General features: G+C 34.2%; 1 protein-coding gene across 1 annotated transcript in view; it reads right to left on the bottom strand.

Moving 5' to 3' along the window:
- LOC112044029 (serine/threonine-protein kinase SIK2) overlaps window positions 1–12185 on the bottom strand; it is a 113196-nt gene extending 101011 nt beyond the window's left edge. Inside the window, exon 1 of the mRNA XM_024079749.2 lies at window positions 11497–12185. Coding sequence (XP_023935517.2) covers window positions 11497–11640 — 144 coding nt within the window. The 5' untranslated portion in view covers window positions 11641–12185. The remainder of the gene's footprint in view (window positions 1–11496) is intronic.
- Between the last annotated feature and the right edge of the window lie 3290 nt (window positions 12186–15475).

The raw sequence follows: 15475 nt of genomic DNA, 5'->3' as shown, positions 1-15475 counted from the left end.
ATTTTTTTTTGCTATAAATGTGTTTACTGCAATTAAATAAATACATTCATGTGTTACTCGTTGCGCACTATGGATACTTTATTTTCTAACGTTGATCTGAAGAAATTACATGGCGATATTAGCCCTCAAGCTCGAACACTGATTCACAACGTATTCCTGTTTCTCAATGAATTGAAAAGTGATCCGAATAAAGTGGCTTCTCTAAATTTCAACAAACCACGTGAAATGGCCGCATTTGTTTGTGGTGTGAGCAGAGCGACAGTGGACCGAATCAAGACGGAAGTATTTAGTTAATAATTATATAATACTAGCGGATGCCCGCGACTTCGTCCGCGTAAATTTCGATGTCAACTTTACTACTACCCCTACCCTACCCTACCCCTACCCTACCACTACCCCAACTCTACCCTACCCAACCCCTATATCTACCCTACCCCTACCCTACCCTACCCTACCCCTATAGAAAGCTACATTATTTGCGAGTGTCATAGGCTATGTTTGATCCCCATATTCACACGGGAACGGGAACTACGTAAATGAAAGCGCCGGGCGTCATATAGCGGAATTTCTGCGTCTTTTAGAAATTTTGTATTATCTCCGAAACTATTTAAGTAATTAACATACTGTAAAGGGCAAATCTTATCTCCATAATATCCTTGTGATTATTAAATAATTTATTTTAATAAGGATTAAAGTTTAGTTGTATAAATAATGACGTAAAAAGTATATAAAATTAATAATTTTTAAAACACAAAAGGTACTATATCTGCTAATATATAGAGGATAGATATATAGTGTTGCGGACTTTTTTGTAGAACTTTTAAAGATACATAAAGTCTCCATACATTAATTTCAATTTTACACAATAGTTAAGGCAGCGCATGCGAATAAGTCTGTTTAAGAGGATTTTCAGTCCGACCTGTATAACAAAAACTGTGATAACTCGGCTAATATATATGATACCAATATAAAATATAGCCTATAGCACTCCCCGATAATGTAGCATTCTACTGGTGAAAGAATTTTTAAAATCGAACCAGTAGTTCCGAAGATTACCCCATTTAAAAAATGTGACAAACTTACAAACTTACAAACTTTACCTCTTTATAATATTAGTATAGATGAAATATGTATTATATTAAATCAAATATTGTTAATTTTTTTAATTTTGTGAACAAGATACGATAATAAACTTTACTTATCGATAATATGTCTTTCATTGTTACACCCTTCACTAGACGGCTCCATAAGACCCATAAGTGCAAGCGAGATAGATATAGAGAAATGATTTATGGCCCTAAGACTCAGTTGTTAACGATAGTAGTATATAGTATGCGCGTTATCATCTGAGTCGTCCGGTCATAAAAGTCAAAAAAGATAGGAATGTGCAGCGCGCCTACCTGCGCACCCTAATTATCGATAAACGGCTACCTGCGCACGTGCTAATGATGAGTCAATAATGATTTGGACGATTCTGATTGGTCGGTTTCTATGATGAAGACTCAGATGAAGATTAATTTTATTTAGTTAATAATTATATAATATGAAATATGTATTATATTAAATCAAATATTGTTAATTTTTTTAATTTTGTGAACAAGATACGATAATAAACTTTACTTATCGATAATATGTCTTTCATTGTTACACCCTTCACTAGACGGCTCCATAAGACCCATAAGTGCAAGCGAGATAGATATAGAGAAATGATTTATGGCCCTAAGACTCAGTTGTTAACGATAGTAGTATAGTGTCTACTGTCTGTTATCGAATGCACGCTTGACATACATTAAAGTAAATCACAAAGTGGGATTCGATACAATAATTGTGATGCGATACAATAATAAAAACCATTTAATGTTTAATTTTATCATCATCATCATCATCGTGTGTCATATTGACGGTCTATTTGTGTAAAGTTATAATGGCCTTTATTAGATTTAAATTTAAAATTACAATTTCATGTAAGCATTAAAAAGGTATCTTATAAGAAAAGTAAAAAATATACACAATGAAGAAAATATGCATCCTCAATAAAAGCCCTTCAACCTGACTTAACTTTTTAAATAATTTGAATAATTAAAAAAGATAAGTAATGAACAAAGCGACGCTTTCAAACGTTTCAGGCTTCAGGTATTTTCACCGGCGCTCAATAAATTAACTGAAAAGCTTTTTATGGTTTACTTAATCGTCTCTACCTGTTCCTAAAATATCCTTTTCGAATTAGGCAAGTCATAAAGAACGCAGCGATAAATCGAATATTTGAACCCATTACGATGTCATTTTAAGAATAGCTACACGGATACATGCGATATCGACCAGTTATGATAGTAGCTTCATAGTTTATACATAGTTTAAGAATGTCCGTAATCTGTCACGACCTTGTTTACCCCATTTCATCTGTCCTATTTGTGTTCCAGTACCATATATAAAAATCCCAATAAAGGTTATCAATACTCGTGTTTGTGATAAACAGACAAGGCTTATTGCGTTAAACTTAACCGCTCAATGTATAATTTTCCGATCTGAATACTCAATACTGTCTCATTTACGACAAATCGCGTGCGCCCTCATTGGAAGGAATGTGCACGTGACGGATTAATTACACACCCATTAGAAACAAATCAGTCATATAAATGCAAGACTTATCACTATCTACGAGTATGTACTCGTACCTAACTGTTGGCTTGTCAAACTTCGAATGTGATGACGAATGAATGGTCCCTAAACCATAACCAAGTAATATATTCTTTCTAAACTTTGGTTTAGAAAGAATAGAGTATACTTTGTGATACGCGTTTCTCGTATTTTGGGAGATATTTTTAACCGACTTCAAAAAAAAGGAGGAGGTTTCTCAATTCAACCGTATATACTTTAACCATTACATTGTTTAATTGCATTTAATATTGAAATTTGAGTATTACGTCTATTAGTAAATTCGTTATGTTCAAATATATAGTCTCCTCCACCAAATTTAATGAAACTAGATATAAGATACGGCTATACACACGCATTAATTAGTCTATCCATGCAAGAAATCTTTTTTGTAGGGTGATGAGCATTACCCGAGACGAGAAACAAGTCTATATAAAAGTTGTATAACTAGTAATAGGACCTTCTTCAAGGTCCACTGTATGTCATTTTAACCGAATGGTATGTGGGTACTTATTAATAAGCCTTACTTGTGAATTGATCCTTATCATGTCACAACTTGTACAATAGTTAATTCATTGACTTGATTTAGTTAGTGTCCTCAATTTACAAACCGTAATGCTTTTCACGAGAAAAAGAAACTGCGACACTTGTAGATAAGTATTAGTATTAGCAATTAAAAAAGTAGGTTTCAAGTTAACTTTCTTGATTGTAAGCGCCCTCATATGATGTCTATCGATCTTTATTTTTCAAATTTTAATCATCTTCTTCTTTTGACAGTGTTGGATGTTATTATCGTTTTGATATTTTGGCAGTGTGCAAACACAGCTCTACAGTGAAAGCCGAGCAGCCAAACGATCCTACGTGACAAAGGACGACAGGAAATAGGTTTTGTTGTATATGCCCAGGTGCTGTGTGTAGAATATAAAACACAGGATCTGAGGCAACTGTCTCCCCATTAGAGTAGTAACTACAACTTCTACAGACAACATGCAAGTACCTTTGTGTATAATTATTCCTATTCTGAATTGTCCTTAAGTGGCGTGATTTTATAATGACGTTTTATAACTCCACATTGCTAGTTTGGATTTTGTCTCTATCTCTCTATCTATAATGTCGTGTCCTAAATTTTCATCTGCGCATTAAGAAAATCCTTATTCAACTTGTAACTTATCACGACAATAAGGAGCGTAATCTCCAACAATACTCGAATAACATATATTGACTTAAATGTACCACGATGATTTTAAACAAAACAATGCACTCGTGACTTGGTCTACAGACAAACGTTCAAGAAAATCTATTTTCATTTTCATGTCACGGTAATAATTTAGTCGAGTACGTTTAGCGTAAAGATGTACGTTTGTATATTTTAAGGAAAATGAAAAATACACTGACCAAAAAAGCACCGGCCAGTAGATAACATAAAGGTCGAATGCGCGTAAGAAAACGATATACGGGACAATCACCCGATGCATATTGTATTTTTTTTCTTATTTTATCCTTATGTACTTGTTACGATTTAAATTAAGTTATTGTTTGAAAAAGAGATCTATACATTTTAAAAGATTGATTTTAAAAATAAATAAAAAAAGATTGATGTAGATTGTGGACTGTCTACATAAATTAATTAATGATTTTATTACTTTCCCATTCTTTCTACGCATTCTGTATTAAACAGTTGATAAATATAAATTATAGAATCGCTAGAATATTCTGTCAAATCAATGAACTTCGCTCATAAATAACTAATACGATATATTACATGTCACAGATAAGTAAAAAATAAATACAACGTTATCATAAAAATTTTGAAACATAAAAACAAAGTCGATTCCCGCCGATGTATTCATAGGTCAATTAAACTTCGCAACGGATTTTAATGAAGTTTTCTTATTTAGCTATTCAAGAGGAACTTTGTAAGTGTAGTTTAACATCGTTTTATAAACGGGCGAAGCCGTGTGTGTCCGCCAGTATTGAAGAAGAAAGTACAAATACAACATAATCTGAATTTATGTCTATATCAAAGAAGAAATAAATTTAGCTTAACAACAAATCTGTTATAGATTCTATTCCAATCTTTGAAGATTATTCGCAAATCTTCTACTTAAGTATATTTGCTATTTGTAAAAGGCTTATTCTAAAATGATAAAAAAATAAAAAAATAAAAGGTTTATATATAATTAAAAAAATAAAAGGTTTATTCTAGATGAAATTTATATTTTATTCGATTTTACTTTTTTGTCACACACTTACTCTTTGCGTTTACTGTGTATTTTATGTTTTCTAACAAACATTTCAACTTGTTGCTGATTGACAGATAGGCCTATTATATGAACGTGGTATTTTAGTCACTTTATCTCTATCTTGATCCTAGATCCTAAAAAGTGAAAGAACCCTACTTTCTTTGTCAGGATTATTATATCTTCATCCTGCCTTTGTTAGAAATATCTATTCGATAGATTTTCTCTTTTATCTATTGTATCGCTAGTAAAAAGGTTGACCGCAGCTCTTTTGTTATACTGTACTGTATTTATAAAAAATCCAAACATTGCAACCTGCACCTTGGCTCAGTTGACCATCGTACTACGAGTATATGATATACTAATATGTAAACTTAACATAATATTATGTGTCCTTTACCGCCATTCGTAGACATAATTATATCGAAAGCTACTGATTTGGTCACATAGATAATTTCCAATTCTAAAATGACTATTCCATAGTGACGTGATAGATTGATAGAATCAAGAGAATTTAAAACTACTTAATTTAAATTTCAAGTAGAAAAAATTTTAATAAAAAAAATTCAACCGACTTCCAACTCAAAAATTAACCTAAACTAAAAAGCAAAAAATAACATCTTACCTATGTGCTACCTTCTGATCAGTTTGAAAGCGGTGCCAAGCCAGTGATATTTTAATTCAAGCTGTTTAAATTACACAATTTCTGCGGTTCTTTCAGAAACGGCTTTAATTAAAACATGACACTGGATTGGCACCGCCTTCAAACTGATCAGAAGGTAGCACATAGGTAAGATGTTATTTTTTGCTTTTTAGTTTAGGTTAATTTTTGAGTTGGAAGTCGGTTGAATTTTTTTTATTAAAATTTTTATTTTTTAATTTTTAGTGTTAGCACACCTAACTGAGTGTGAACAAAAATTAATGAGCAATTAGTTGAAACGTTTATCCACACATCCCCCTTAACCACACGTAATATGAATATTCAGAAAAACGTGAAAGGTCCTCCGTCTTCATCATCAGACCCCCTGTGCAGTCACAATCCATATGGGTGGAAAGTTCTCATCAATATAAAATTTATCAAGTCCAAACACAAGGTAGCTACTGTGAACCGTCGAGGAGTTCCCTTAACTCTCCTTCATCTTCATCACCAGACCTCTAATACAGTCACAACCTATCCAGGTGGAAAGTTCTCATCAATACAAAATTATCAAGTCCAAACACAAGGTAGCTACTGTGAACCGTCGAGGAGTTCTCTTCACTGTCCTTTGTCTTCATCATCAGACCCTTAATACAGTCACAACCTATCTAGGTGGAAAGTTCTCATCAATACAAATAAATCAAGCCCAAACAAAAGGTACCTGCTGTAAATCGTTGACGAGTTCCATCGTCTGTGTATCAGCTCCATCATCAGACCAACTCCAAACCTTCATAAAATTATAGTGGTTTAAAATACCTTATAGAAACACTAACAAACGCACTAGCCGTCTCTACAATTTTCGAAAGTTCCTCTCGATTTCTCCAGGATGCCATCATCAGATCCTGACATGAAAAAAATGGGACCACCCTGGAATCAAACCCTTTGAAACAAAAAAAGAATTTTCAAAATCGGTCCACAAATGACGGAATTATCGCTGGACATACATAAAAAAAAAAAAAAAAAAAAAAAAAAAAACATACATACAGCCGAACGTAGAACCTCCTCCTTTTTGGAAGTCGGTTAATAAAATAACAAAGCACTATCGTAGAGCGTGAGAATTTGTTACGGAAATATGTATATTATTATATCGAGGTGAGTCATATTATAGCGAATATCTATATTTTATTATTATTGGTGACCATTAACCGCAAAACCAGCGCCGATCTTCCGCTGAGTTGGATTTTATATAACTGGTCGAACTGACTGTCGTTGTTTGACTTTTTACCACAGCAAACTCACCGTTTACCGTTTAGTAACAATACGTAGTATTTTACATTAACAATTACTAAAGCATATCATCATTATCAACCCATAATCGGCTCACTGCTGAGCTCGATTCTCCTCTCAGAATAAGAGGGGTTAGGCCAATAGTCCACCACGCTGGCCCAATGCGGATTGGCAGACTTCACACACGCAGAGAATTAAGAAAATACTCTGTTATGCAGGTTTCCTCACGATGTTTTTAACCGACTTCCAAAAAGGAGGAGGTTCTACGTTCGGCTGTATGTATGTTTTTTTTTTTTTTTTTTTTTTTTTTTTATGTATGTCCAGCGATAATTCCGTTAATTGTGGACCGATTTTGAAAATTCTTTTTTTGTTTTGTAGGGTTTACTTCCAGGGTGGTCCCATTTTTTTCATGTCAGGATCTGATGATGGCATCCTGGAGAAATTGAGGGGAACTTTCGAAAGTTGTAGAGACGGCTAGTACGTTTGTTAGTGTTTCCATAAGGTATTTTAAACTACTACAACTTTATGAAGGTTTGGAGTTGGTCTGATGATGGAGCCGAAACACAGACGATGGAACTCGTCAAGGATTTACAGCAGTCACCTTTTGTTTGGGCTTGATTAATTTGTATTGATGAGTACTTTCCACCTATATGGGTTGTGACTGTATTAAGGGTCTGATGATGAAGACAAGGGACAGTGAAGAGAACTCCTCGACGGTTCACAGTAGCTACCTTGTGTTTGGACTTAAAAAAATTGTATTGATGAGAACTTACCACCTAGGTGGATTGTGACTGTATTAAGGGTCTGATGATGAAGACAAGGGACAGTGAAGAGAACTCCTCGACGGTTCACAGTAGCTACCTTGTGTTTGGACTTGATAAATTTGTATTGATGAGAACTTTCCACCTAGATGGATTGTGACTGTATTAAGGGTCTGATGATGAAGACGAGGGACAGTGAAGAGAACTCCTCGACGGTTCACAGTAGCTACCTTGTGTTTGGACTTGATAAATTTGTATTGATGAGAACTTTCCACCTAGATGGATTGCGACTGTATTAAGGGTCTGGTGATGAAGACGAAGCACACTGAAGAGAACTCCTCGACGGCTCACAGTAGCTACCTTGTGTTTGGACTTGATAATTTTGTATTGATAAGAACTTTCCACTTAGATAGGTTGTGACACGCAGTGGGTATGCTAACACTAAAAATAAAAAAATAAAAATTTTAATAAAAAAAATTCAACCGACTTCCAACTCAAAAAATAACTTTAACTAAAAAGCAAAAAATAACATCCTACCTATGTGCTACCTTCTGATCAGTTTGAAGGCGGTGCCAAGCCAGTGTCGTGTTTTAATTAAAGCTGTTTCTGGAATAACCACAGAAGTTTTGTAGTTTAAACGTATTTAATTAAAACATCACTGGCTTGGCACCGCCTTCAAACTGATCAGAAGGTAGCACATAGGTAGGATGTTATTTTTTGCTTTTTAGTTAAAGTTATTTTTTGAGTTGGAAGTCGGTTGAATTTTTTTTATTAAAATTTTTATTCCTTCACCGTTTGAGACACGTGATATTTAATTTCTTAAAATGCACACAACTGAAAAGTTGGAGGTGCATGCCCCAGACCGGATTCGTACACCCTCCGGAATCGGAGGCAGAGGTCATATTCACTAAAGCATATGTCATACCAAAAATATCTAACCTATCCATAACTGTAAACTTTGAAGATATTTAGTGATGATCGTACATCACGATTTACTTTCCTGCCTCTATCATGGCGAGAACGGCCTTAGGTAAACTTAATTATATTTTGTAAATTACGTAAATGTTAATAGATTGATTAGAAATACGCTTCTCAGGTTTGATTATAGGCAAACACAGAAAACATCAACAACAAACATGCCAAACGTCCATCACTAACTCCGTTTATAGACATACTCAGTATATTCCAACCATTCCTTCTTTGACTTTCCTCTCCTCTTGTGTCCTTCCACTTGCAGAAGAATGTTAAAACTCATTCTTCTTGTAAAGTTACTTGCATTCCTCCGTGTTATATCTCGATGCCATGCTAGCCTGTTACTGCTTAACTTTTCTCGTCATCATCTATTAAATGTTCATTTTATAGACCAACATTCTGATCCATACAAAATGGGAGGTTTACGAGTGACAATTGTTTTGTATCTTTTCCCCATTTTGGCGTTAACTAATAATATGAAACTCATGATGATTGTTTTATTTTAACGATGATCAAACACACATACCGACATGTCTGCAGTTTTTTTTATTTTGTGTCAAGTTTGGCCTTCACTGCGATCACATCAGATGTTAAGTGATGATGCAATCTAAGATGCAAAAGCGGGCTTACTTGGAACAGACACTAGTTTATTCTTAGCCGTACCTCCGACGGTTTCTACGCGACATCGTACCGGAACGCTAAATCGCTTTGCGGTACGTCTTTGCCGTTAGGGTGGTAACTAGCCACGGCCTAATGCCTACCACCAGACCAGGCTTGAGCCAATTTAGAAATTATAAAATCCTAACCTGGACCTCGCAGGGAATCGACCCAGAACCTCTCTGTTGAGAATCACACTGTCTGTTGTTCACAAGTAGGTACTATCAAATGCGTCAGAGAGGTCGTTTAGGGACCTGGACAGTGAAAAATATCGTTATGGGTATGGTTTCCATATTTTGTCACTGCACACATAACTAAGCGCTCTGCAGACTTGGCAGTATACCTGACCGTGAGTTTGGCTGGAAAATCGTAGGAATCACATGTAGCTCCTGTTTTTTATTCATTTACTTGCTGCACTTTAGAGCTTTATTGCTTAAAGTAGAATTTAATATATTTCTGTAAAGGTGCACAAGTGAAGTGGAAGTTGAGCAAGAGTTAATTTGATTTTCTCAGTGGACTCTATCAGAAGTTTTCGTAAGGTTGCCTTCGCCTTACTGCATGGCATGACTTCACTAAAACTGACCGACGATATTTGACCACTTGCCATATTAAGGCAAATTATTTGATGAAAAATTATTACTTGAAAACTGGCTAAATTCAAAAAACTATAAATAAAAAATAAAAAAATACCTGACCGTGTGTGGCTGGCGTGATATATTTAGCTACAATAATGACTTAAATATTGTAACAGGAAACGATAAACCTATACTGGAGCTTACATAAACAAGGTTTCGTTTAGAAACAAATCATTGAAAGTTACTGAAATTAGTTCCTGTGTGCAATTACGACCATTATTGCGTAACACCGACAATAATAGGAAGGTGTAAACCATTGCATCGGTTTTAATTGGGTAAATTAAGAACGTAAAAATAATTGTGCATTTTAATATAACACCTGCAGTTATTAAGAAATTGCATTGCTTAGCCTCACACCTTGTTGTATTTCTTTTATCTGACCGTATTTTATTAAGTAATATTTGTTTTCTTTAGCAAACAATTTTTATTGTTACCTAGTGCGTGAGATAAGATATAGTATAGTACATGAAGCGACTAAAACCTTGGGTTTTAAAACTGCCGTGGCTCACCTCACTGTTTTCGGTGTCTATACTACCTTCACTAGAGTATAGAGTATGTAGGTAGCTACTGTTTATTGTTTAATCTAATTAATACATTTAAGAACTTTTACTTACGTTATTCTTGAAACCTAATTAATACGTTTGGTTTGGACGCTATAACCTACCTATCTACTAACGAGTCGTATTACAGCTACTTATGTTTAAATTACTGTAGTCAGCATTATCCAAGTATGGGTGAACGATAACATGAACCAAGCGTTAAAATATCTCTATGAGGATATTTTAATTATCTAGTGCTTGTGTCGGAAAAAATGGAGCGTATACTGATTGGCTCCCAGTAGAAAGAGGTGTCTGACAAGGGTGTATTGCGACACCACGATTGTTCAACCTATTCATGGATAACTACTTGACATATTTGAAAGAGAGTATGTATGAACAAAATATTTGTCAAATATTTACTCTACTCTGATGATCAAGTAATACTTGCATCATCTGCTCCTGCAAACAGGAGATGATAAATATTATAAATGTAGTTTTTAAAAGAAAAGGAATGAAAATGAAGTAAGCAAAATATAAGATTTTTTTTAAAGAGATTAATGTATGACAATATTTTGATAGATGGAGAAACTAGTGGTAGCAGAAAAAGAATTTGTATACCTGGGTTATACATTTGCGAACAATAGAATATGTGAAAGTTGTATTGAAAGGAGAGTAAATGCTAGAAATGTGTCTTTATGAATAGCCAGAGTGTATACCACAACGCACGACTAGCTATGCATAGGAGAAGGAGTTTTAGTCCCAAATCTAATGTACCATAGTGAAAGTTGGATATGGCAGGAGAAGCATAAAAAAAGTGTGATAAGAGAACGTTGTGGTATAAAAGATGTAGTGATTAAAATCGGTTATAAAAATTGTTATTAAATTAAATACGAATAATACACATAATACTTTAAATAAGTTAATTCATATAATCAATAAACTATAAATATTTCAACCAACAAATGTAGGTAGTTACATATTATTCAGAAATACTGTAGAATCAAAAAAGGTCCTTCGAACAGGATTCTTATGAGAATTGTAAAATGTAGTTACTTATGTAAAATGATAGATAATTTAATAAATGTGAGTATATTGTTTGGACATTTTTCTTACCTCAGTCTTCGTTATTCGATGTCGTGCTAACTTTACGACGGCAAAATTCCCTTTGCCAATGGTCCTTTCAATGTCATAAAAACCCACCCTGATGGGGGTTTTCGCAGGACGTTCGCGATCCGCCATTATTGATGTGGATCTCATCCAACTTGACAATCAATTTCACCTCACCAACTGTAACTCCTCGTTTTCCGTGATACTATTTATAATAATTCCTTCAATGCTAGTCAGTCGTAACACTCCTATTTTACATAATGTTAACACATGAATTTTACTAACCATGAAATATTTTAACAAACTTACTACACTACAATATTTGGCTATTAAAACCTACGTAATATTGTTACTTGTTAGTAATTTAGTGCTCTAACAAAATTGTATCAAAGGTATTGCAACAGTTCGATGTACTTAATTATTTACGGTATGTATATAGCCAGGGAAAGTCTTATTATGTTCAGATTACACAGATTACAGTCACTTGCACGCGCTTGTACTGCACGTATTTGTGTACAAAATATATTTACGAATGGTAGAAAATCGCGCAGAGGCGGCGCGCGTATCGTACGCTAGAGAAACATGACGCCGCCGCCTCACCGGCTGTCAACCGGATACTGAACTCGGGCTTGAGTTTGACTCGGCTCGGGCCTCTAGTCGACTTCTCGTCTCTCGAGTCGAGTGAGGGAGACTCGAGTCGAGTACTCGTACAGAATAGCCCAATGGTACCTTCGACGCGACACGCGCGCGCTTTTAGCCGCCATATTGCTTTTGTGTGACGTCAGCAACGCGTAATGTTCATCGACATACGCACGATTGCACACATATACCTGTTTTATAGCTTCGTATTAATGCGCTTATTGGAAATTATTTCAAAACACTTCTAAATACTGATAGGTTCTCGAATCGTGTTTGTATCGTGCGGCGCATAAATGTGTTCTTTCCAGGATGAAAAGTATGACTTAATCCAGAGTAAAATCTGTTTCCATTCCAAATTTCAGGCAAATCGTTTCAGTAGTAGCGGGACTACCAAACATCCAAACAAACATCCATACAAACTTTAGCGTTTATAATATTAGTAGGATTTTCTCTCCCATATCGGGGTTTTGGTTTTCTATTCTATTCTATTATCGCTATCGTTAACGTTATCGCTATCGCTATCGCCAACGCTATCGCTTCCATACATAACCCCTATTTCACCCCATTCTCTTTTATTGCAGGGATAAAAAGTAGTCTATGTAGTACCCCAAGGTCCCCTATATCATTATACCAAAATTCATTTTGATCGGTTCAGTCGTTTAGCCGTGAATAGGTAAGAGACAGACAGACAGACAGACATAGAAGTATCTATTCTAGCCGAGTACGAACAATTTTTGGATTTACCGCCCAAAAATCGTTCGTACTCGACTAAAATACTAAAGTAGTCCGAACTAGGCATTACTCTTGCATTTTCATTATTAGTATAGAAGTAAATGTGTATCAACTCGTATTTAATAAAATAAACAAATGTAGCGTACGGAACATGACGGTGTCGTACCCGTCACGGATACGAAATTCAAAAACGAATACGTACGCAAATCAGTAGCACTCGATGGTCCGAACCAAAGATTACAGTGTATTATTGGAAATAGATAGGCTACTCGAACTTTTTTCGGAACGAATGTGATAGCGCCATCTAGTGACTAGATACGATATTTTTAGTATAGTAAAAAGTATAAAATAATAATGCATATTTTTTTGTAAAGGAGAGACATTTTTGATTTTGTAATACTTGAAGAAACCAATTGAGAAAAACAAAAAAAAAGACAAAAAGTTTTCCTTTGTTACCCCCGGGCTCGAACTCAGGATTATTATATTGTGCCTTTGTTATGCACCTCTAGGCCAAATGACTATGTGGAAAATCGTTGAAATTAATGTACACTTACTGTTTTTCTTTAATAATCCCTTTGCTTTAGAAATACAAACACATTCTTTCTATTACGCGTCAAAATTAAAAGGATAAATAATTCTTTTTTTTCGGTTTTTTTTCCGTACTTACACGGGTTTAATCTCTAAAAACATTCTTGTACGTACACATCTATGTAATTGTATTTACTATCCTGAAATCTTAAATCTAGAATGTAGATGGCGCTGCTTCATAAAGATTTCACGTTCTTCTAAGTTCCCATGGCATGGTCCGAACTCGAAGCACAGAACACTGATATTAGGATAGGAGTATCAGACTGATACTCCTATCCTAACAGAGGTCCGAAGCGTCGCAATACCACAACGTCACGGTAATTTCGGAGATTAATGACGAAAAATGCCATCTTGTGTTTATAAAATTTGTAAATCAGTTCACAAAATAAAAAGAAAGCAGGTGAAGTCTCTTTTCGTAAATATTGATTACTTTTAATCTATTTTAAGATTGATAATAGTGATAAATCTTGAATTGAAATACAAAAGTCAAAACTTTTTCTCATCTGACTTGAGAATCGTCCAGTGTTGCTAGTTTACATTTAAAATATTCTCCCTAAATATTAGGTAATAAATGTACATCAAATGTTTTTTACAATATTGGGTATTTTTGATATTTGAGTTTTGAACGAGTTTCTACATAATAAATACGAGTTAATTGGATAGAATGATTTTAATAAGTCCCAACTCTGAGTTTGTATTTTTTCTTTTCAGTTTTTTTATATTTGATGCAGTCGGGATTTTTTATTTGTTTAATTTATTTATTAATTTCACACTTTTTAGTTACGATATATGGTGAATGTTGGTTTTATTTGTTATGTTTGTTACATGTTACAAAGTACGATAATGTATACGTACAACCGAGGTTAAGTAAATATTCAAAAAATTCTACGGAAACCTCGGTGGGCAAATCTAGCTCACACTTGTCCGAATTTATAATAAATATATTTAATTTAATCTATTTTTGTAACTTCACTTCACAAACCTGTTCGCACCTACAGTTATCCGCCCCGTGAATTTTGTATAGACAATTATTAAATGACGTTTTTCTAATTGTATTTTTTTTAACATGGGCATGATTACCATTTTAAAATCCTCACAAAAAGCCCTTGAATTTGATACCCATATTGCAGTATTCGAAATGAATTTAGTTTTTTTACCTCGAGTCTATAGCGTCTCACAGGCGTCTTGTTGTTTTTTTTTTAATTTCACCTATCTAAGAACACTTTGGGTTATTAAGACAAATCTAACGATATCTTAATTGCGTAAATCCGATCAGCGGTTCGGAAGATATTAGGTAATAAATATTATTACATACATACATACTTAATGTATATACATACAAGATACACGCGAAAAACATAACCCTTCTTGCAGTTGGGTAAAAAAGTCTGTTTTTTGAGGGGGACGAGGTAAAAACACACATCGAAAATATTTAGCACCATTAATTAGATTCTGTGTCCATACACTACACGTAACTATATAGGATATGTCCCAATTTGTATGGAGGCTGGGCCTTTATTCCGAGTGTCAACTAAGCAAAACAAATTATTTTTATCTTAAAAGAACATAAAATGTAGGGCTTAAAACCCAAAATAAAAAAATTTTTGGATCCCACATTTTTTTTTTAATTAATTAAATAAAATGTATTTTTTTCATTAGCTGACAACATTAATTAAGATTTTTATCACGGCAACATGCTTGTAACTCACACCCTGAGTCAGCTTTTTAATTTTTGAGTTGGAAGTCGGTTGAATTTTTTTTATTAAATTTTTTTACCCTTTGACCATTAATAACTACTATTATTAATGGTCTAAGATTTTACCCATAGGTTTAGGAGGCATTCGCGGGTCACACTATCCACAGAATATATACATAGAATATTCGATTACTTGGTCGATTTTTGCTGTTCCGTCGAAAGAATCGATTCCTTTTAGAATTTTTTTATTACAGATAAAATTATGGTAGAAATACTTACAAATGAAACGTTACTCCATCTTTTATTAACCTACAAGCTTTTGGCCGTTTT

This window comes from Bicyclus anynana, chromosome 16 (assembly GCF_947172395.1).
Source record: "Bicyclus anynana chromosome 16, ilBicAnyn1.1, whole genome shotgun sequence".
In the NCBI taxonomy this organism is placed as follows: Eukaryota; Metazoa; Arthropoda; class Insecta; order Lepidoptera; family Nymphalidae; genus Bicyclus; species Bicyclus anynana.
The sequence above is the reverse complement of the archived record's forward strand: the minus strand, read 5'-3'. Positions and strand labels throughout refer to the sequence as shown.